The 24,541-nt window shown below is 35.2% G+C and overlaps 1 protein-coding gene and 1 long non-coding RNA gene across 3 annotated transcripts in view; one reads left to right on the top strand and one right to left on the bottom strand.

Annotated features, from left to right (window-relative positions):
• The window catches only part of Itga2 (integrin subunit alpha 2), a 93,364-nt gene that overhangs the window by 18,881 nt on the left and 49,942 nt on the right, over positions 1-24,541 (bottom strand). For both annotated transcript variants that reach the window (XM_004848537.3, XM_021261432.2), the window contains exons 7-20: positions 23,497-23,645; positions 19,737-19,887; positions 19,287-19,452; positions 17,237-17,313; positions 15,402-15,540; positions 14,569-14,714; positions 12,916-13,059; positions 11,088-11,291; positions 10,244-10,380; positions 7,666-7,805; positions 4,170-4,321; positions 1,791-1,901; positions 1,177-1,259; positions 644-785 (exon numbers count right to left, since the gene is read on the bottom strand). In XM_004848537.3, coding sequence (XP_004848594.1) covers positions 644-785; positions 1,177-1,259; positions 1,791-1,901; positions 4,170-4,321; positions 7,666-7,805; positions 10,244-10,380; positions 11,088-11,291; positions 12,916-13,059; positions 14,569-14,714; positions 15,402-15,540; positions 17,237-17,313; positions 19,287-19,452; positions 19,737-19,887; positions 23,497-23,645 — 1,941 coding nt within the window. The remainder of the gene's footprint in view (positions 1-643; positions 786-1,176; positions 1,260-1,790; positions 1,902-4,169; positions 4,322-7,665; positions 7,806-10,243; positions 10,381-11,087; positions 11,292-12,915; positions 13,060-14,568; positions 14,715-15,401; positions 15,541-17,236; positions 17,314-19,286; positions 19,453-19,736; positions 19,888-23,496; positions 23,646-24,541) is intronic.
• LOC147824556 (uncharacterized) lies at positions 11,008-15,577 on the top strand. Its single transcript, XR_015442269.1, has 3 exons — positions 11,008-11,164; positions 12,961-13,067; positions 15,433-15,577. It is a non-coding gene; the product is annotated as an uncharacterized LOC147824556 (long non-coding RNA).

Below are 24,541 nucleotides of genomic sequence, written 5' to 3'. Positions count from 1 at the left end.
AAACCAATTACTTAATCCTTGAACAAAGTAGCTCACTTGGAAAATGGTTTTTCCTCCTTTTCTCTCTCTCTTTCTCTCTCTCTCTCTCTGTCTCTGTCTGTCTGTCTCTCTCTGTGTCTCTCTGTCTCTCTGTCTCTCTCTCTGCTCTCTCTGGCTTGGGGGTTGAGGAGGGGAGCAAAGAGCCCTCGTGGTCAAGTTCATTTCTGGTTTAGTGATCAGGTCAGTTTGATTGCCTCACTTTGCTGGAACGCATCATCTTGGCAGCAGCAAAAACTGCGGTTGCAAAGTTCAGTCTGAGCTGTGGAACTTGAATGGCTCAGAGCAAGTGCACAACATCTGTGCTGCACCACAGCAGCCTTGTTGCACAGATGGCTGGAGAAGAGGTATAGGGTGTCTGGCTAGGAGGCCAAGTCTCAGGGTAAAGGAAAAAGTGACCCAAGCTGTGGAGTATCGGTACAGACATAAGCTGGACTGTGTTCTCAGGTGGCTTCACTAGTTGGAAGCCACAGGTTAGGACTGATCATAGCCAGGGTTAAGGCACTTCAGACAACGTACAGGACCTGGAGGGTTGAATTTGAGGTATACAGTACTTGATAGCAAGTAGGAAGCACAACAGTGATATCCTCAGAGTGCTGTCACATACCGGCATGGAGAATGAAGCAAAAAACAAGTTTTCTGAGAAATTAGCAACAATTGCAGTGTTGTATGCACTTTCTCCTTTGTTTTTCAGTGTGACTGAAAATGTTAACCTTTTGTTTTGGTTGCTGACAATAAAGGACTGTTCTCTGTTAAAAGTGAAAAGGAGAAAAAGAAAATAAAAGCCATTAAAGTAAAAAGAAAGAAAGAGAAGGACCAGTATTTTAAAAACCTCATTCATTTAAGAAATAATTTGTTTGTATCTATTTGGAATATTGAGAAAATTGCTTAATAGTAAAAGTTATCTTCATTTTAAAACGGTACTGAAAAATAAGTAAATGCTATGGGATTTTCTTCTTCATTGCTTTTAATTACATTTTAAGGTAAAGAATTATATAAATACCACTAATTTTACATTTTTTTAGTATTATAAACATTTCTTTTATAGGAAAAAGATCTCCATAAACATTCATTTGAAGGAAATAATCTAGTGTCACTTTTATTTCTGCATTTCACAGTAAGCTTTAAAGTGGAACGTACTGAGTAGCTGGTAGCTGTTGGACACCTAGAACCAGATCAGAGATGCAAATTCCATCACCACCACAGTCTTTGTAGAAAGGGATCTACCAAAAAAAAGGGAGACAAATGATCATACTTTTTCTGGGTTTAAAAAGCACTTTACAGAAGAATGCATATACTGTTATTCCATTTACATAAAGTTCACAACAATGGCAAAACCAATGTTTAGGAATATGTATGTGTTTAGCAAAACCATCAAGAAAAGCAATGACAAATGCAAAATTCAAAATATTGTCTCTTTCAGGGGAGCTGGATTAGAGTGGATATGACGGAGAGGTGATACACAGAACTTCATAGGCACTGGCAATATTTTAAAGTGGTGAGCACAAGTTGTTTACCTTATTTTAAAAATTTATTTCTTCAGTCTTGGGGCTAGAAATAGAGCAGTGACCAAGAAAGACAAAAGCCTCAGCCTTCATGGAATTAATGTGTTAGTGAACTTCACACACAATTTCATTTTGAAAATTAAGACATTTAAGGCTATGTCCTATGTCTTAAGTATCTTGAAATGCTACTGCAGTGACCATGAGACTTTGTTAGCCAGTCTAAATGCAGGAAGGGCAAGAAACACTTACGCTGAAGACCTTGATAGTGTCAGAATAGGCTTCAAGTGCAGGGCTAGTGCCAGGGTTTTCCAGACTGACGTCTACACGCAGATCCAAAGAGTTGACAACATCGGAGGGTTTCTAAACACACGTGCACACACCCAGAGTCAGTTTGTTGTGAAGGCACAGCAAGGGAAGCAAGGAAACAACCACAAATGTGTTTATAATTAAGAACACAGTATTGCTCAGACTATCCTTGTTTTGTATGATCTCTTTTTTCTGTCCTAATTCTGCTATTAACCTCTGAACAGCTAAGTAACCTAAAGAGACTTGATTCTAGTAAAAATCCAAAGCAGTGGTTCTTACTGGGGCTCATCAATAATTTCATTATTTATACACATGTAATTATAAGTATTTAGATGCTATGTTCAATTTTAGTCTTCAAAAACCACTTGTGCGAGTACCCAGCCCTTGGGGCATTGGCTATGTTCTTCCAACTCCTTCGGCCAGACTTCAGAGTTCTTAGGTGTCCTCTGGAAGGGCTCATTGTGACCCAGAAGGGAAAGTGCTCAGGGTTGGCTATCAGGTAAGGGACAAGCATAGTCCCTTTCTTGTCAGGACCTGACTCTGCTCTACAAAACCAGACAAAGGTGATTCCTATGTCCTAAGTCAAGCTCCCGAACCTCCTCAACCCAGAATGGACGATTTTGAGTTGCGCTACTCCTTCATTGCACATGAACCTGATGCATATATCACTTCACAACAAATAAACACAGCCCTATGCATACACAAGTGCAACTTCTTCACTTTGCGTCTGTCTAGAGGGTAGGGGATTCCCAGAATTCCAGGAAGCATGGTCCCCTTCCAATTTTTTTGTTTGTTTTTTTGAGGGTTTTTTTTTTTGGTACCAGGGATCAAACTCAGGACCTTGCGCTTGCGAGGCAGCTGGCTGAACCACTGAGTTAAATCCCCCGCCCTTCCCCTTCCAATTTTTGAGGCTTTTTGTCCAATGAAAAGCGTAAAAAGGCCAAAACAGGGTTGCAGAATTCATCTAGCAATCATCTTACAGACCTCTTGTCAGTTCTTGTTAGGAAAAAATAGTGTTTACAGTATAAATGTAAAAAGTTCGAAAAATTGAATCTGTTTTTCCTGAGAAGTAGTATCTTCATTGATCATTGAGTCTATTCCGTGGCAGGATCTACTCCTAAATCTTGACCCCTATGGCAGGGCTGACTACAAGTTTCCTGGGTGCAAAGAAATGCCTCCTCAGCTGGCTGTGGGCTTAACATATTGGGTGTACTTAACTGGTATTTATGGCAAATAGTTAATAGGAATTTACAGGACAAGTTACATTGTCTTGAATCCTTCATGATAGATTACAAGTGTAATTTGATCCACCAGTGGGCACAGGACAGAAGAGAATGAAGTTAGCTTTTTTCCTTCAAGAATCTGTATATTTGGGACTTGAACAACAACAACAACAACAACAATAACAAAAATCCAGTCCTTCACACAAAAGAAACCTTTAATTAAATAATAACTGGTTTTAATTCATCTAACCATTCAGCTGATATTTTTCCAACTCCTAGTTTTTGAAGTGTGATCTCTGTACCATCTATCTACATCAGAAATATCTGTAGTGTCCCTTAAACCTGCATGTTCTTTGTTCCTTTAAGTCCAAATTTGTGGTAGTGGGAACCTAAAATAGATTTTATAAATGTTTTGTTAGCAATTTCTATGTACCTTAGCATCTGAGAACTGTATTTAAGAAAATACTTAAGCACTTCTTTTTAAATTAGTTTCCTGATTAAATTACACTTTCAAATATTTATATGTGGTTGCTAAGGGGAAAAATTTCCTAAAACTTATAAAATAAATTTCCTGTTGGAAAGTTTCACCTGAGAAGCTTTTTTCCTATGTGAGAGATTTTCAGAATCTCTGAGAACTGTGGTAATTGTGGCATAAGACTAAAATAAATAATCTTTACCTCATAATCCACCATTATTCCTTTATGTTAAACCAACAGTAGAACAATTGAAATTACCATTTTCAGTAGCTTAAAATGAATAAAAATTTCTTCCATAGGAAAAATCTCAAAATAGAATCTATTATTAATTCATCCTATTAAACATGTAAGAAAGCACTGGATTTTCAATTTCCTTAAGAATATTATTTTTAGCTCTTTTAGTTAAAATCCCTGATAAAATTTAATGAGACTAACTTATGTGACTATAAATATTAGCATAAAGGAAATATGTTCCCTCTTCATGGAATTAGACAAGAAAGGCATTAATTAGAAGGGCAAGAACTTTCTATTCCCTTCTTCCCTTTAGTGTCCATTTTAGACTTTCAGTATTCATTATTCTTTAAGAAGAAATGGGGTGAAAAGAGAAGACCTTGATGCCTCACCTGTACATGAATCTTGTACTGAGTACATCTGTTTTCTGCATTTAATACCATATTCTTCTGGAGGCATCGCTCATTATTTTCTTGAAATAAACCCCTGGAGGTTACTCTAGATGAATATCTATCTGCATCAAGTGTGATGTTATACATAATGGCTACAACAAAAATCATAAAGAAATGTTATTACAAGTGACCTTGTAAAGGAAAAGCATTCTTACTTCATTGTATCTTACTGGACAAAGTCACTGTCTTTAAGAAAATATAGAAATAGAATTTACTGTTAGATTATAAACCAAGGATAGCCCCATATGGTGTTTGTAGTTCTAGCTCTAGTATGATTTGGGTGACTCTGGATCTAAAGAAGTATGATTCAGAAACATGTGGCTTGGAGCAGGGAACAGAAAACTGTAGTTGTCACAAGGAAATGCATTCCATAAAATTGGCAAATTACTTCTTTATGGACTAGCTTCATCACCCACACAGAGATACAGATAGGAAAAGACAGTTATCGAAGGGATACAGTTGAAGATATCCTCATATGGCATCTTATTCAAGATTTACAACAAATGTGGAAAGGGGATATTGTTATCCTATTTTTCAGATAATGAACTGGAATAAAAGAAGTAAAATAATTCATCTAAATTCACACAGCTGGGGCATAGTCAGAAATAAAATTTTGGCATCTTTGAAATAAAAGTTCATGTTTTTTTCTGTTTCTATGCTGTTGTAAGGGTACATATTATTGTGAAGATTAAATGAGACCCTTCAAAAAACATGTACAGTGCTTGGCATATTCTGGATGTTTCCACGGGGAAAGACATGCAACATTTCAACAAGAAGGTTTGAGTCAGACTTGGTTTGAATCCTAATTCCACAGTAGCTTTGTGACTTTAAGGAATTTACTTAACCTCTTTGAACCTCTGTTTCTTCATCTATCAAACAGAGAAAATAATATCAACTCACAGAAATAAAAATTTTTAAAAATAAAAATTGATGAGAGTAGCAGTGTCCAAACTATTTGAACTATTACCTTCAACTGAAGTCAACAGGCCACCTGTCCTGAATGATAATCTGGTGCTATTCTAGCATCAACTACCTTCTTTGAGTTTCTCTATTATATTTTATTATTTTCAATATTTTAAGATTGGTTATATGTTGTTTTTAAATATCTATTAGAGATACTATGTAATTTATACAATTTTTCTTGCTCCACAGACTTTATAAGTGCCATAAAGATGGATGAAACCTGAAAGAGCCCAAATAAACTAAAAATAAGCAGTGAAAATGATGCAAAGGAAAAATAATGATAGGGACATGACTGTAGTTAGGCCAAAATTAGTATACATCATAATACTTTTTAATATCTTAAAAAGCAGCTTAGTGAAATGGATATATAGTGTCATAGGCAACATATGAATTTTTAATATTAACTTTAAATTGGAGTTGGTACCTTTTATGGTTTATATCTAGATGTCCCCTTTGTCATGGGGCTTTTGGGAGGTGATTGGATCATGGGGTGTGGTACCCATCAGTAGATCAGGCCACTAATGAGTTTATAGCTAAATGTGATGTTGGGAAGTGAAGCCTGGTTGGAGGAGGTGGGTCACTGGGGTGTGTGTGTGTGTATGTGGTGCGCGCGCGCGCGTGTGCGTGTGTGTGTGTGTGTGTGCGTGTCCTGGAAGGGTCCATCTCCTTTCCTCCTCCCTTATCTCTTTCTCTGTTTCCCTCAGGCATGCCATGACCTGCTTCTCCACTGCCAGGCCCCTTTGCCATGCTGCCCTGTCTTGGAACCACTTGACTATACACTGAAGTCTCTTATAAACTGTGAGCCAAAAGAAACCTGTCCTCCTTTAAATTGTGGGTGTCAGGTGTTGTATCCCAGCAATGAGAAAGTAAGACAGTACCTGATGTAATAAATAAATATACAGAAACCATATGCTTTACAGATTCACTTTTCACAGTTGTAAAGATGAAATTCATATCTTACCACAATACTATTGCCAAGAAATAAAGTGACAGATGATCATATCTGTGTGAATCATATCAGAGTAAAGGACTCAGGAGGAAAGGTATACTCATTGGTAAGAAGGCCAAGGGACACTTAGCAGCCAGTCAGTAGAAAGGAAAGTCTCTGAAAGTAGAAGTTTTGAGTATGCGGCAACAGAAAAGATGTAGTCAAAATATAGAAGATACACAAGACATATTCATGCTTCAGATCCAGGACAGCTGAGCAGTCAGCCATTTCTGCCAACTAATATAGTTTCCAACTTAATGCTTTAGGCAGACCAATAACTTAGTGTTTATACAACAGTGTTTTTTGACTTAACTATCAAATCTACTCAGATGAATGTGTGCTCTAAGGCAGGTCTGTGATGTACACTATTCCAACATGGGTCAATATTTGAACACTTGAAAGGAAAACTTTGAGATGGACATAAAAAGGAGGAAAATAGGAAATTATGCCAAATGTGAATCTAACTTCTCCTTAAGGTTCTTGTTTATTTCTTGATATAAATCATGGCATATCTACCTGAATATTTTCAGTCTTTAAGTTACTTTATTTACCACTTAATTAAATACCTGTAGGAAATACAGGTTCTGAAGTTTAGAGCCAAAATCTGATGGAAGGGGGTTTGGAACTCATGAAGTAACAACAGGAGGGAAAAGGTAGCTTCTGATCTACTTTCTGAAAAGGTGGCATACTGCCTACAGAGACTGCTCAGATAATTGGGACACAGGTATGAAGGTGAGATAGAGTGATTGGATAAAGCTTAAAAGAAGAAAAAAAAGAATCAAGACATATCATGTACAGGTACAAATTTTCTATGATGAGTGCGATCATTATGTATACCTAAAATGTACCAATAAACTTAATTTTAAAAAAAGAAGATGTGAGACCTTGGCCAGGTTATGAAAAATGATTTGACCAGCCCAGGAGAGATAGGATGATTCTTGCTGACATTTGCCCACAGTGTTTTTCTTTCTCCTGTCTCAGGGGATACACTTGTGGCTTTTACTCACTTTTCTGGATTATTTAGAAAATTTAAAATAATGGACACGAATTATATCTTGTTTGCCATTATTTCATTTTCACTAGTTCCTCAAGAACAGGAACAGTATTTAATATTTTAACACATCTTACCTACATCATGCCACAGGCAATATATGGCATGCTCATTTAAGATCAGCAGCAGTTCAGAGAAGTCAGTGCAATGTGTGCTGAGAATTTAAGGTATCTGTGAGTAAGAGAAACTCAAAGGATACAGGTGGGAGAGCCCATGATTATGCCACAGAGATTACAATGTTCTACAGCAGAATGTCACCCTTCAGAGATGAGGGAGAATGATCTAAAAAACACTGGATGCCTAATGAACCATTCTTAGGCACATTAAATGTGCAGCAATTTAAGTGTCCGCAAGCAAAACCAAGACATAGGTTGCATTCAGGGCTGCAATTATAATCAAGCCTATCTCTGTCCAGGTTATTTCAGGTTACCCACCCACTTGATTGTTTTGATTAGTAGGTCTAAACTTCGCCCTGAAGCAGAGTTGGAGGACTATCTGAGCATTCTTGTTGAATAAAATGATTTTTTCTGGACTGAATGAAGCTTTTACAGCCACCTCAGCAATACTTTGGGACCTGAAAGACAATGAAAACAGGTACATGGATATTATTACTGAGAAAACACATAAAAACTACATAGAGGACCCAGCACCAGCACTAACATATTTCTCTTTCTAGGTTCTATCTGAGCACTTTGGCAGTATTTTCTATTTTAATACTAAGATGGCAGGAGAAACAACGTCTTTTATGTTTATGACTGCATCACCAGCACAAACCACATGTAGTACTCTTATTGAATAACCAGGAGCCCAAGATGGAAATCTGCAGTCTCTTTGGAAGTGAGGTTCCAAGGCATGGTTTCAGTATGTTTTGGCAAGTGGAAGCAGTATTATTTTGTCTTCCCACAGAGGCAGGGGAGAAGGAAGGTGGGAAAGTGGAAGTGGCACAGCACTGGAGGGTGGTCACGGCTTTTTCCCTGATGCCTCAGTGGTTGGTAGAAATCCTTTGAAATATGATTTATGGCCATAAGGATGGCAAGTAGTTTGATGCCAGTAAAACACTGATGAGTCCAGCTCAAGAGGGTGCCATAGATTTCTGACCCTGGGGCAGCCCTTTACCATCTCATAGATAGCTTCATTTGCTCCTTATAACTAACACTCCCATGAAGTAGGTAAAACACATATTATCTCCTTTTCATCAGTGAAAAAGCCCGAGACACTGATATTTGGTGGCTCACCAGTTTACTGAGTACTAACCATTGAAAAATTAGAACCTATGATCTCTTAATTCCTGCATAACTGGAATTTGTACTTCATCATCATAAACCCCTGTGTGCACTTTCAACTATTTACAAAAGAGCAGATAATAATTAGTGCTTTCATTGTTTTGAAAAGTGCCACAAGAAGATACAGAAAACATTGCATTTTAAATTCAGGTAGCACCTGAAGAACTCTAGTCAACTGAAAAGTTATTTTAATAATTAGTATGTATCTACTAGGCCTCTTAATAAGCAGTCATAAAGCATTTAATAACAAATGCAAAATGTCCTCAAATTTATAAATCTAAAATGCCTTAGTGAATGTTTTCTTTAAGACACTGTTTTTGAGAGACTGAGTACTTATTCCAAGAGAGATGTCATTGATTTACATATTGTGCACATTTATTTAAAAAACTTTTCTTAGGGTATTACCCAGTAAAGACAGCCTAAGCACCATATAGCAATGTACCCACAAAACGATGTTAGCCTGACTTGACCAGTCATCTCAGTACATTGATTTAACTTCACAAGTCTTGACTTTTTTTTTGAAAAGTCTCAAATTCAAAGAGAAAAGTTTGGCCATTACTATTTTAAGAAAGAGTGTCATTTCATAAATATATAGTCTACCACACATGTTGCCTACCAAGATGTTTACTGAGAGGTATGATTTTTTATTAAATCATTTAAAAATAAGCCATATAGGGCCGGGGATTTAGCTCAGTGGTTTTGCCGCCTGCTGCGCAAGCACAAGGACCCGAGTTTGATCTCCGGTACCAAAAAAAAAAAAAAAAAAAAACCTAAAAAACAAAAAAGCCATATAGTTATATCACATTTTGCATTTACTCTTGGCATGCTATTCTTACATGATTTAAACTAATTTTATTCAGCAAATATATTTTCTTGCTCTTCATAGTCTTAAATATTATCCCTGGGTTTTATTTTTCCCACATAATACAATAGTTTCATTCTGCAATAAAAATAATGCATTTTATTCATTAAAAGTGTGACTGAGGTTTGTAAATAGCATCATTAAACTCAGAAATTACAAAATATTAATAAATAATATTTTTCTGGTTTTAAGTATTTGGACATTTAAAGCACATTTTTAGTACAGATGAACTAACAAATGAGGACCCTTAATTGAATAAGTGACTGTTCTAATTCCATTCCCTCATCAATCCATGTATATATTTTTGACCTTGAATCACATGGCCTTTGAATCCCTTCTTTCCCCCTCATTCTTCAATTCCTGCAGAGGTCAATGAGAAGTCAGATAATCCTAAATAATAGCTTCTTGTTCATGGCTAATAATTTAAAAATATACCTTTTAACCACATATGAAATTTCATTTTACTTGTGTAATTTGAATGTTCAGTATTTTCAGTGTACTTTTATAAAGCTTCCTTGTTGTAAAGTGAGATAAAGATGTTTATAAGAAGATAAAATTTAGAAATATCAGGATATCATTTTAAGGGGTTGTCTTTTCTATGCATTGTTTCACATAGAGAAGAAAAACTTGATTCTAATACATATACATATATATATAATATGTCATCTGAATCAACATTAGAATCAAGTTTTTCTTCACTCTATATATAGTGTATTTATCCCCAGGAAAAAAACATATTTCATCTTTTATATAAACTATGATACATAAATTCCCTACGATCTTATATAATGTATGTGGCATTTTTAAATAGCAGCATAGCTAGTCATTTTTAGCTAGCTGGTTTGTGTCTGGCATTCACTGACTTACCAGAGTTGAACCACTTGTCCATAAGCACCAATGGACACATCAGTGATGGAATCCCCATTTAAATCTCTGTAGCCATCCAAGGATCTCCCAAAGAACTGGAGCTGACTCCCAAAGGCTCTATCAGAGCCCAAGATTTTCTGAAAAAGCAAGTTTGACATGAAATTATAGTGCCCAGTGGCTAAACTAGAAAAATGCCAACCTCTACATTGCTTCATTATATTCTCTATGTATCATTTTCCAGGTTAACTTTATCCTCCAAAAAATTCCATTGATTTTTGAAAAATCACATCTTATCTGATCTCTGTATCACTTTTGCAGCCATGTTTTCATCAGAAAAATAGCATGAATATTTAATTCAAAATTATAACCAGCACAAAATAGTGAAAAGGTGAGTGGATGGGAAGGAGGTAATGCCAGCCCAAGTTCCGCTGCTATCCTGTCTTTCTTCAGGTCTACTCAGCGAGGTTTTCTTAGTCAATCAAACACCTGATGATACCACTCATCCTTGAAATGTTACTCCCTATCCTAGCTTTATTTTGTTGTTTTTATTCCTTAGCATTTATTACTATGTGGAACACTTTATCTTATTTATCTATCCTTCCCCGACCCCCTTTTGTTTCTTCTTTTAGAATATAGGGCCTATGAAGAGCAAAATTCTGTCTTTTCTATTCTTCATAGCATCCACAGTTCTTGGAACATAGTAAAGACTCATTACATATTTCCTGAGTGAATGAGTGAAGTTTATAAAATTAGTGGGATAGATTCTATGATATACATGATACTCTCGAGTTTGAGCATGATGATATTCACATGTAAATATATTATTGTGTAGCTCATCAATTACCTGGGAATACTTTGTGCGAATGGTATCCTGATCACCATTGTAAATGTACACAGCTCCGGAATTCTGGTTTTCTAAAGGTGAGCCCACGATCACATCATTATAGCCATCCATATTGATGTCTGAAAGAGCTGCTATCGCTGAGCCAAAGCGAGTGTTTTCAATGCCCTCAGGGCCTTCAAGAAATTGATGCTGATTCAAAATGCCCTTGCAAAGGGGGGAAAAAAAGGATAATTAAGGCAAACTTTTTAGCTTGTAGAAAAATTCAGAACAATTGATAGCCAAATTATTTTCAAAATGTTTAAAATTGACAGTTTTACACATAGAATTCAAACTCCTCCATTCATAATAAGAATTATAAATATGAATTTAAATGAGTAAGGCCACAGGAAATCTGCTCATAAACCAAGGTAAAAGAGGTAATTTCCTTTTCAATACCAGAACAACTTACATAAAAGCATCCACTCCTTTATTTCCATTTTCCCTAGTATCTTCACTTGTTTCCAAACCTTGATTTAAAAATTCTCTGATAAAAATGTGGTATCGTAAATGAAATTAAGTTAGGCACACACACTAAAATGAAATATGATAATTTCTATTTTACTTAAAAATTACTGGCAGAGGAATAATTATAATGGAATAAGAAGTGGAAAGTGAGATTGTTAACATTCCATTAAGGGCCAGGGATTTAGCTCAGTGGTTCTGCCGCCTGCCTTGCAAGTGCAAGGTCCCAAGTTCGATCCATAGTACCAAAAGAAAAAAAAATTCATTACAATAAACACTAAATAATTCTGTCCAAAGGAAAAGATATTTCTTGGTAAAATACACAGTTTTTCCTTCAGACTTTGTAATCAGTCTGGAAATATTTCTTGACTTTACAGGAAAGCCATGCTCTCAACAATGAAACTGGTTCAGTGTTGACTCTTTCTCTTCTATTACAATTTCATGAATTTGGTCTTGATTTTGATAGGGCATTAAGGGGTATTTTCATCTTTAACTAATGACAGCTTGAAATATTTTACCTGCAAGAAATATCTAAGAAACTAGAGATTTATTAAGTTTTTAAATAATTAGATATGCCCTTCTCTTATGCAATTAAATATTGTTTATACATATAATTAGAACTGTTTCAATTTCTTCTATTAAAAGGTTAATTTTCAATTAATTTAAATAAACACAATATGACAAAATATCAGAAGCAAATGACAGGAATTTTTACTATATATTACCTTCACTCTTTCTTTTTCCCTCCATAGTTATCTAGTGTTCTATTTCAATCTGTGCCTTTAATTAGGTTTTCTGGTTTCATTGTGTTCATTATACTTATCTACATAGATTTAGAAAGTTTAGCCTACAAGTTGGAAAAATCATAGTTTTCTTTGATAGGGTGGGCTAAGTTTTGAAATTCCAAGAGTTGGATATATACCTGGTTATATTAAATAATAGAATTTCATGACAAACTAATGTAAAAAGCATCTGAAATTATTATCTTTTTAAAACTGTGATACTTGGAAAATACGCAAGGCTTATATGTACATATATGTGTAATCTCAAAAAATGATGTGTATTTATAATGATTTTATTTATATAAAAGAATGTATATTCAGAAACCTCTCATGGAAATAGTAATACAGTATATATTAAACTTGCATTATGACTTTTGCTGTGATTTTTAAAATCAGAACTAAATGGTGACTTTCTCAAACTGATGAAATAGAAACTGTATTAAACATGCAAATTAATTATTCAAATTAATTCTCTCAAATGCAAATTAATTTATTTATCAGTATAAAAGCATATTAAACTGTCAATTTAATTTTTTGTTTTTTACCTTTGCAATAGTAAACAAGTAGACTCTTCCTTCCTCTTTCTTGAGGTCATTCATGTATGTTGGTGCACCTACCAAGAGCACATCTGTAACAGCGTCTTTATCCACATCAACTGAACACAGCACACTACCAAAATAGGAGCCAATCTGAAGAAGTAAAGTATATTAACCTTATGATTCCTGAGATTTATATACATATAATACTAAATTTTTGTCAACTCATTCAGTATACAAAAATGGCATTTTTAAAATAAGCACTCAAGGTATTTCTGAGGGTGGTGGGCCAAAGACCACATTCATAAGGGAAACCTTTAATGTGAGGCCTCTTGTAGAGAAAGGCAGGAGAAGCAGAGTCAGGGGAAACAAATCACTGTGTTTCTGTGGGGTAAAGCATACTGAATCCAGCAAACCCCTAATGCTGAGTGATCAGAGTAGAGGAGAGTCAGGACGCTCAGAAAGATAAAGTATTATTTCAATTGCATTTTAAGGAAGAGAAATGGGAAAGAATGAGTGATATGTCCATGGCATGGGCTGGGACAAGTAAGTAATTGCCAGATAGATTCGGGTGGGAGTAGATGCAGATACAGTGAAAGAGACTGGGAATATGAATGCTCATTCCATTCACCAATGTTCAATTCGTGCCCATGTGAACACTTCTTAAGGATTTAGAAATTGATAAGAAGCAATTGCTTCCACAGTACAGCCATGCTTTTTCTCAAAATAAATACATTCTTTCTTAAAATATTAAAGAGGAGGGAAAAGTACATAACCATAACTAGTTCTTGACTGAGGAAGTCAAGACCTCAGGTTATACTCTAGAAAATTCAGAGCAACAGCAGGATCAGAAGTAATCCCAGAGAACAGAGGTCTGCAGTTAGTTTCTCTGACTCAAGGAAGGAAAAAACTTTCTGCTGGTTGTCAGGGATTGGGGACGCTTGGTTTAAATAGGTGCAAAACCCTTGGGTCAGAACTGCTTAGAAAGGAAACAGGAACCATTGATTTGGTAAAAAATAAAATTAGTTTTACCAGCTAAACAATGACATTTGCTGCAATGGGCCACACTGGAATTCATATAAGTTCTGGCCAAATGGCCACACATAAACAGAAAGTGGTAGGTAAAAGACTTGTATGACTTTTACAAATGTCAAATATCAAAGCCAGCAGGATACATTCATAGGCCCAGATGTAGACACTTCATTCTGATGATGTTATACTGTTCCCTTCTCATTATTTCTCCTCTAGATCCTTGGCTTCTAGCATGGACTTGCCCACAAAGCAGTGGTTAGGTCTCTGCCATCAAGACTAAGTAATGACCACAAATTTATACTCTGGGCAGTCAAAGATATGGATGGAGGTGTAACCAAACAGCAAAGAATTTGAGGCCAGATAGAATTAGGTTGTAATGATAGTTCAACTCCAATAGAGCTGTGTGATTTTAAAAAGTTAAACTTTCAATAACCTGTCAAAAAGGGATGATAGATATAATAGTATAGTTGGGAAGTTTTAACATATACTTGTACACGTAAATTCAGGGTAGAAAGTCAAACATAGAGGTGACACTCAATAAATGTTAGCTTCCATTTTTACCCACCCCACTTTACCACCTGCTTCAGTTGTCCACAGCATTAGTTTTACCTGCTAAACAATGATACGTACCTGATCCCCTCTGTGAGTCTGAATAATCGTGACATTGTTATGCTCATCAAGACTGTATAGAATAATCTGGCCAGTATAATTTGCCCGAGGAGCACCAGCCACAAAGCGGACACTTTTCTCAGTAGAAATTGCAGCCACAGAGTAACCTAAGGGAAGAGTCACAGAGTTAGTGACATGACTATCTCAGACAGATAAGGCTTGCAAAGCTAGTAGAACTGATCAGAGGTCCTTTTGTGTTTGGTGTGATACTCAGTTCCTGGTGCTTCTGAGTGTACCACTGAAAGTTCTGACCATTTCTGAAATGAACTACTCCTCCCCTTTCTTTTCTAGCAATGTCCAGCATAGGCAGAATTCACCTATAGAGCCAGCCCTGGATTCCAAGTCACAATCTCAGACTTGAATTCTGAATTTGCTACTTACTAGATTGTTTAACTTTCAACAAGTTGGTAGTCTCTCTGGTTATAAAAGAGTTGTGGTAGGACTTCAGTTTATGTAGGTAGAATAACCAACCCAGAAACTACCTCACAAAAGGTGCTCAGAAAAACAAAAGTACTAGCAACTCTAAAATAATATAAGACTACAGGTTAGTGTACTGACTTTTAAAAACATTTCCATTTTGGAGAAACACATCATATTCTAGGAATTACAACTGACTGAGCAGCTATTGAGATTTGGATATAAAACACAGTGCTTCATTAAGTAGCTATAGGCAGAAGCTTGATTGCAGAGAGGCACTTTGTAATGAATACTAAATATGCACATTAGGTGATAGTCCAGAGTTTTGCTGAGCTGAACCTGAGATGTTTGCTGAGCCAAACACTGCTATGCCTTACCTAAATATGAACTGTGATTTCTATCTTGCAGAATTTGGTCAAAGGCTTCTTTAGGAAAGATGGAGTGTCTATGAGAAGTCTCCTGGACAACAGTCCCACTCCAGTCAAAAGCACCCACTGCACCCAACATCAGAATATCCTAAAATAGTTGAAAAATGAAGATCATTAAGACAAATCACCTTTAAGAATGAAGAATGAGAATGAAGAATAAGCAAAACAATGAAATAAATTGTCTGTATTTAAGGAAAATAAGTATTAATGAACTAAAACATATATAAATGTATGGTGATATATCTCAGAATTGTTTTAATAAATTTATACTGAAAAACAAGCCCTACCATTGACTTTGTTATCTTGGGCTATACTTACTATGACATATGATATAGATAAATCTTTACAATGAGCAGTAATTACAGAGCCATCTTCAAATTTCCATTGAAATTCATACATTCGTACATCTGGAAAGGAGTCATAAGGGAAACCTCTAGTTCCACATTTCATTGGAAGAACCACAGTGGATATGAGACATGATTGAGTAATAGAAGTGCTGAGCCCAGAGGAGGGAGTGGCATGCTGCTGCTCTCTGGCAGGACTGGTTCTGACCCACTGTATTTTCAACTTCCTCTCTTGAGTCCTTCTCAAATGTTCCTCTGGCACCTATTTTGATATCCCATCTATTTAATAATACTACAGCTACAAAATGCTCTTCTAGCTGTGGCAGTCAATCTACTGGAAGGAAAATAGGCCAGGGTTTTCCTAGGTCAGTGGTCAAGGACACTGGGCTGTCTGTATGGGCTCAAACCTGATCGAAATAATCAAATGTATAAATCACCAAAGGAGATGTATTGGAGAGCCAGGAGGATGTTATTTTTAAGTTTTTAATCTTAGACATTAGAAAACATCGATATGATTTCAGATTAAAAATAGTAAACAGGGAAATGATGCGTTCCAATTTGAGACTAGGAGAAAAAGAAATTATGCAAATGAGCATAATAAAACCACGGACTCTGAATGAAAGTTCATGAATGGATTCTAGGGAATGCACAACACCTCATAGAATTTTATGTGAAATGCTCTGCACATAGATTTGTCTACATTTTTTCTATTGGAAAGACTCAACTCTTATGAGGATCTCTCAGGACTGCTGATCCAGAAAAATTTAGCACCTTTTATTCTAGACAGAGAATGAGTTGTTCTAGGTCCTTTGATCTGCCTTTGAGTTCATATTGTTCCCTAAATATTTCCGAGGACTTCACATCTTTTTGCCCTTTCCACTACCCCATTCATATCCTGGGGAGAATGAGAATCAGAGGCTTGGAAGGGCATAGTTCCGACAAAGAAGAATGAACTTCTCAGAGCTAAGAAGACAGTGACATACTCCAATTCCATCTCATATTTCCTAACTCCTTAGTTTTTCAACTATTTTGTCTCTTCTCTTAGAAAATGAGAATAGGGCAACTCAGAAGGTAACAATGTCAGAGATGACAAGAGTTTGTGTTTTTGACAAATGTTTGCAATAGTTAATTGATTCAAAGGAAATTCCTGCAGGGATCATACTGAGAATTAATATTGTGCCTGTGCCCTGGAGCACATAAAGTATTTCACATATATTATATTTTTCCCAATAGAAAATTCTTTGGAAATAGGGAAGAGAAATCATTGTTACACTTAATGATTTAGGTGGTAAATCAGCAGCACAAAAAAGCCTAATGGCTGTGAGTTCTATGAACCAGAATTGTTGGTCATTAGGTGACTGTTTTCCTACTTTATGTATAAGCTACTGCATCTGGAAGTATCATGCCAAAGGACAATATGAAATTATCTGATATACACACATTTTGAGGAGAGTAATCTGCGCTGAATCCTACTTGGGACATTTCCAACTGGATGTTCTCTCCTCCTTGAACAGTACCTGGGAAATACCACATTCAGAAATTATATTACCATCAGTAATTCTAACTCAAGTTTTCAAACATAGGCAGACATCTACACACATATACATACACCCACACATACAGTGTTCTAATAGCCACCCAAAAATATACAGCAGAGGATTCTGGGAAGAGAAAAGCACCAAGAAAATGTTCTAACAGATTATAGAAATCCACGAAACTTCCAAGATAGTGTTCAAAGTTAGCTTTAATATTAATTGGACATTAATGTATTTAATGGACTACTCATGAAATTTCTAATACCAAAAAACTCTCAACCAAAAAAGGTATGGGTTAAGGTGAATATTGATGTCACAGTTTTATTTTTAATTTATCATTACTAGCTAAGAAACTAACTGAATTTTTAGCTTTCAAATGTTGGTACTACTAAATAACACAAATATCTCAGACATAGTTACAGGAGGTTGGTGATTGATTTATAGTGAGGACTATGCTGAGAGATATTTGGGTTAGCCACAAGGAACCAAGATTCAAGAGTGAGTAAAAATTTTACCAGTTGGTAAGTCTGTCCTAGTTTTACATATGGGCTTGTCTCTGTGTGTAAACACTGTAAAACTCAATTAGTAGTCATTCATTTTCCATGTAGTTTGGTTATGATCAAAATTTATGTTTCATTAGTGCTCATAATAAGGAAACTAAATCCTGGACTGACACTGTAATAAAGAAGAAATTGTACTATATGACATAGTCTTGTTTAGAAGATGTAATTATTTTAGAGGCAACTTTTAATAAAAGAGAGCAGTGCTCCTCAAAGTCTGTCTTAGCAGATAATGTACAAAATCATTTCTAGTTAGCTTTCAGATTACACGCAGTTGCTCTATTCATGCCCCTGTAATCAAACAGGACTACAAGTATTAACAGCATTAATAATTTTTTATTATCTCAGGAAAAATTAGATTTTGATAAGAATTTAAACAACTTAAAATATCAGTAGATATTTTAGAAGTAATAAAACTGGACAGAAATTTCAGTGGATAAAGAGATCAAGATTTGACTATAGCAATAAGCTTTTTAAATTTATGCAATCCCCTTCTAAATAGTACTTGATGGGTAGGTCCTCAATAAAACCCCTTCTTCATTGTTGAGAGTCAGCTCTATTTGCCATCTGGAACCGGAATTTAAGTCATGTGAGACTTTTTACCCACTTTAAAGTATGTTCCAATCCTCCATATACTGAGCTTCTGGATACATGATATTTCTACACTGATTAGACTTTACAAAACCATGTAAGTAAATTACTTTAGGTCCAATAAATATGTCCTCAAAACTGAATAACTGAAAATGTTTACTGTATTTTTATAATTTTAATATACTTATTATAAACAAATTCAAGAACTTCAGAAGGATATGAGGTTAAGGTGAATATCAACATCACAGTTTTATTTTTAATTTATCATTACTAGCTGAGAAACTAACTGAATTTTTAGCTTTCAAATGTTGGTTCCACTAAGCACACAAATATTTCAGATGTAGTTAGAGGAAGTAGGTGATTGATTTATAGTGAGGACTATGCTGAGAGATATTTAACATAACATGCAACATAATATAGATAAAACTATGATTATGATATTGCTAAATTGTCCCCCAAAACTTATAACAATTTATCGTCTTACCAACTGTGTATAAACTTGTTTGCTTCTAAGTAATCGTTCTAAAATTAATATTATTAAACTGTACCATGTTCTAGACAAAACATAATAGTAGTTGAAGTTATATCTTTAAAAATCTGAAATTGGGAATAGTTTCTTATGTTTACTGGGCATTTGTATTTTATCTTTTATAAATTACTTTGTCTATTTTTTCTCACTGATCTGTAGGAGTTGCTTTTATACAAGGTACACAAGTTAACATTAATAGAACTAAGATGTGATAATAAAATAACAAACACTTAAAAATTTTTTTGGAAGGAAATTCCTGAAAGGCATTCTTTTACCTTCGATGCTGAAAATATGTTCTCCCAGTGTCCCAGCTTTTTCTAGTAGAGCTGCTTCATCAGATACATTGAAAAAGAATCTTTCTGTGGGAATACTAGCAATTGCTTTGATTTCTTTTATTAAATTTTTAGTGTCAAGCGCATTTCTGTTTAAGTATCCAAGAACCTAGAAAATAATGGAAGAGGAGAAAAGTTTCTTTGTACTACATTTTCCTATTAGCATATTCTAGTCTATTTCTAAACATCATAGACCCTCTGGAGAAGCCAATCAAGCAACATTCCTACAACCATTTATTTAGTTGACAGAACTGAAATCAGCATGAAGTAGAGTCAGTAAAAACTTTTTATAATAAACCAACAGTCAGTGAGAAAGTGCAGGCTTGAAAATTGATGCCATCTAGGAACATATACCCAGCAACCACAAAACAAGTACAAAGAAAAGCCACTTACTGCTATGCCAAACCTCAGTATATTGTCGCTGTTGCATTGCTCAATCACAGATTTCAACATTGAGCCATCATGTGATTCTCCATCAGTTACAACTACCATTACTTTGGTAGCCCCTGGTCGACCACCAGAAGCTGCTGAATAAGCGGAAGTTCTGTGGCAGATAGAAGACTCACCATCAATAGATGAAGTTAATATGTTTGAAATAGAAATGAGAAACTAGCTTCTTTAAGCCCAACCTATCATGAGTTAGAATTAGAGTTATTTTGATATTCGTGTTAAGAGCACTCTACTGTATTTGTAGCTTGTAGAATAACAAGCTACAAATAAAAATAAAAGTCTTGCTTGAAACTAAAAAATACTTTCATGGCACGTGTGTGTGAGTTTACCCCAGAATTCCTTAGAAAAATTTTCTGTAAGAAGATTAAATTCATTAATATTAGTCAACAGAGCAAAGACACTATTGTCATAAATGTAAATCATTGAACATGTGTTTACTTTTCCAACACAATTACTTTTTTAAAAAATGGTAGAGCTATATGATCAAAAAAATTGTAAACTATTTCAAAAGGCATAAACAAAAATTTGACACTAAGCCCCTCCCTCATAGGTAATCACTAGTCTCGGTTTCTTATGCTTCCCCCTAGAAAATGTTTTATTTATAGTATGGGTATACACATAGTCTGCCTCTTAAGGTTTTATACAAATAAGGGCATATTTTAAATACAGGTAGCTTTTTTTATTCTTATGGAAAGTTTCAACATATATAAAGCCCCTATTCTTTTTTAATGTCTACATAATATTTCATTATTTGGCAGCACCAGTTATTTAACTCATTCTTCATTATTGGAAGTTTAGGCTATTTTGACATTTACAAGCAATGCTATAAAAATATTCCTGTGTATGAATTTTTTCATACTTTTTCAAATGTATCAGTGGGATAAACTCTTAGTGAAAATTATTAGGGTAGAGTTTATATACACATTTCAAATTCTAGTAGATAACATAAATTGTCTGTCTGACATCTCTGTCAATTTATATTACCATTTTTGTAATAGTAATTATGTAATTACTGGTTCCCTGACAATGAAGATTATTAAAATTTTTAAACTTTGGCACTGTGATTAATTGAGAAATAATATAAAATTTTTCTCAGTTCATTGATTGTCTTTGGATTTCACTATACAGAAATTTTTTGTGTTCATGTAATCAAAGTCATTAATCTTGTTCTTTGTCTCTTTTATTCTTGACATGATATTTTACAGACTTATATCCAAACATTTTATGTTAAAGTCACAAGTTTCATAAATGCTTAATGGTTTGATTTTCTTAGATTTAAAATTTTGGTCCAGTTGAAATCCATTTTGATGAGAAGAGTAGTTTTCAGCTTGATTTGGTTTCTAGATACCTGGCCAGTTCTCCAACAATTTATTTTCCCTCTGTCTACTGGACTATCCTGTTACACATTCTTTCTGGGTAATGTCACCTACTATTTTGGAAAAACTACCACCTATATGATACTTTAACATCTATATATTTTCTGTTCATCTCTTTCATCTTCAAATTTACATATTCAATGCTTGCTAGATATTTTTACCTGAATATGTCAAGAGCATGCTAGGTCAATGTAGTTAAAACTTATTTCCTGAAATATCTATGTACTTTCCTTGTAAAAATATAAGTGTAGTAAACTTTTCCATAGCTTGCAGCCACACATATTAGAATTACAATACTCATCAAATCCTTTTTGAGTATTGTAGATTTCAAGTATGTTTATAAGGTTTTGAGGACTAAAACAGTACCTCATTTAATTCTGATTCCCTGCAGATCTTGGAGCAATAAATTGCAACTTTAAGCATTCAGAAGTAAGGTGAATGAAAACATGACAATATTTACTCGAAGTGTCAGAAATGTATTGAGTATTTTAAGGAGATGGAGGGAGGGAGGGAAGGAGAGAGAGAAAAGGAGAACAGAGTAAGATGTTAGATGACTCTTCTAGCAATAGGGGACTAAATCATGTTAGCTTGAGAAAAAGTGGTGGTCCAAGGAGAAAATCAAAGTTTTGAAAAGATGATGAAAGCCAGACTAGTTCTTTCTCCATAGACAGTGACCATTATCTTGGAGAGAAAGGCTTGCCAGGCTCCTGGCTACTTCTAATGGCAAATGTCACACCCATACACCCTGCTGAAAACAGGGACCCTCAGCTGTTTCTAATCCTAATGAAGTCCCCTTGAAAGGACACTTAGCCTAATGATAGCTGACATACTGAACATGAGCAGGTTATCCAGCAACTTGGCCCAAAATTTCAACTTAATAGAAACAAGAATGATTAAACCAGTTCTATCTTCTCTTATAGGGAATCATAAGAAGAGTATAAAGAGTCATCAGTTGCTAGAAGCAGCAACTAAAACATACATGGAAAAAGAAAAGAGAGATGTATTGGGAAATGCAGGAAAAGATATGGCAGGGTATGATGTCTGAGCAGATTTGTGATCTAGAGAGAAATGGAAAAAATAAAGAAAATAGTGGGAAAAATAGAGTCATTTTGTCTGAATGACTGGGAGAGTGGGCAGTGGCATGAACCAAAATGACAAAGTCATGAGGAGTGGCAGGGAAAGGAATAAGGCCATATTAGGACATGCTGAATTTGATAAGTGAGCCAACACTCCAAATACAAATATCCAGCATTAGCCAGATGCATGTGTGACTGTTGGCAGAGAGTTCAGGGCTTACAACATAGTAATGGGGTGACCCACACAGAACTGATGCTGATGTCAGGGGATGGGATACAGTTCCTAAGACAGGGAAGAATTATGAGGAAAAGAAGCCTCTGTTCAAAGGAGAAAAACTAGGAGAAAGGGCTCATGAAGAGATAAAAGTCGCTGACAGAAAGTTGTCAAGGATCCCAGAAGTTTGTTGTATGACAACTGCGTTCAGAAGAGCAATGTTTGTTCATCTTTATCAAATGTTCAGAGGAGCTAAAGGATGAGCCTTAAAGCATGACTACTGGGCTAGGAAGATCCACAGGTCATGCTCACCTAGTGGGAGAGCTATAGGTTTCTAAGGAATAAATGGAGGGATTATAGATACTTTTTTCAAGCAATTATGGTATTGGAAAGAAGCTATTCACAACATGAAAAAGGCACAAAGCAGGTTTCAAAAGAAGACAAGTATATTGTTCTCAGTTTTTTTTAACAGTTGAAGAGTGCTGAATTTTTATAAAGGTATCTGGTTACATAAAGTAAAGATGGAGATAAAAAAATAGAGAAAGTAAGAAAGAAAAAAATGAGAGACTGAGATAAGAATGGGGACAATGTTATGTATCACAGATTGTGATAAGTAAGAAAAACTTACTCAGTTCAATCCAAGAAATTATGTTTAAAATTTTATGGCTCTTGATAATTTGCATTAATGCTCATTGGCTTAATTTGAGCATTAATGGCTTAATTTGTGACATTTTAACAAATATTAAAGGGCAGATTTCTTCATTTCTTAACATTTTAATCTAAGATCTCATTTAACTCAAATAAAATAATGAAAACCATGTCACATTTCATAAAAATCCAAGAGTCAAAAATTTCTCAGTTCATTTCTGAAGTGCTTTCTCAAAGTATTCAAGTCAATGCTCAGACATGTCTTCTTTATTAGTTCTGATTTAAGTATGGCTTCCAGGTATATTATTTTTCTTTTTGTTTTTTTCTTTCTTTTCTCATGTTAGCACATGCATGGCATCAAAATGTTGGCCTTTAACATCAAAACTTACCTTGCAAATTGAATTGCTTTGAAAGTGTTTGTGAGGTCCCCACCAAATTGGGATGTCTGCGATGTTGCTCGAATCAGTTCTTCTTTGGTTTTAAAAGTGTTCAGGTTATACACAACTCTTGGGTCATTGGCATACTGAATTAAGGCAACCTTCAAAAGATCAGAATCTTATTAACAGCTGTCAGTGAGTTATAAATAATTTCTATTGAACTAATATAATAAAAATCAAAAGTGCATAAATGGAGGGTAACATCTCTTCTACTGAGGGTATTTATGCAATAAAGAATCAGAGTTGAGTACAAAAAAAGCCCAAGTACTCCTGAGGAAGAGAGTCCATTTGGATTTCTCTATTATTCTAGATTTCCTCTATTGTAGGCTTCAGTATCTCTGCAGGGAAGTTGGTGGACCTGCATGTGGGGTCACGAATTTCAATCTTTCAGAAAAAAAATACTACCATTAGAGAGAATCTTATTTGAGATGGCTGAAAGAAAAACTTCTGAACAAAACATCTGGGGATATTTTCTAATCATTTAGATCAAGAAGGTCAGAACCTTCCACAAATGTCCTTGTTCTCAGGCACTGAACTCATTCTCCACGTATAGGAGATGAGGTTTTCTGAACAGGAAGTAGCAAGAGGGGATGAAGAGTAAAAGGTTTTCTCAAAGACCTTAAGACTCTCTGAGGCCAGCATGAAAGGAAGGTAGAAGATGAAAGGGCTAGACTTTTGAGTTCATTCTGCTACTGTAACTGGGAGGCAATATACAAGGCACTAGGAAGATGGTAAGAAATAAAATACACCTGGACCCTTTTCTTTACCACAGTATGTAAGACTTGAGCCAGAGAGAAGGATCCAAAATAACTCTGAGGATTTCAGTGTCTAATGTGAGAGAAGATAGCGGTACAGTAAACTCTATGACACAGCCCCAAACTTTCTTTGTCAAAAAGGGAAGGAGAACTTAATTCTCAGAATTCAAAGATAATTGTTCTGTCCATAAAGTGTAAACAAAATAAATTTATTACTAGTCCATGTGGACATAAAAAATACA

The sequence above is a fragment of the Heterocephalus glaber genome, unplaced genomic scaffold (assembly GCF_053883595.1).
Source record: "Heterocephalus glaber isolate CG9 unplaced genomic scaffold, H.glaber_assembly_v1.0 deba00001538, whole genome shotgun sequence".
NCBI lineage: Eukaryota > Metazoa > Chordata > Mammalia > Rodentia > Bathyergidae > Heterocephalus > Heterocephalus glaber.
The sequence above is the reverse complement of the archived record's forward strand: the minus strand, read 5'-3'. Positions and strand labels throughout refer to the sequence as shown.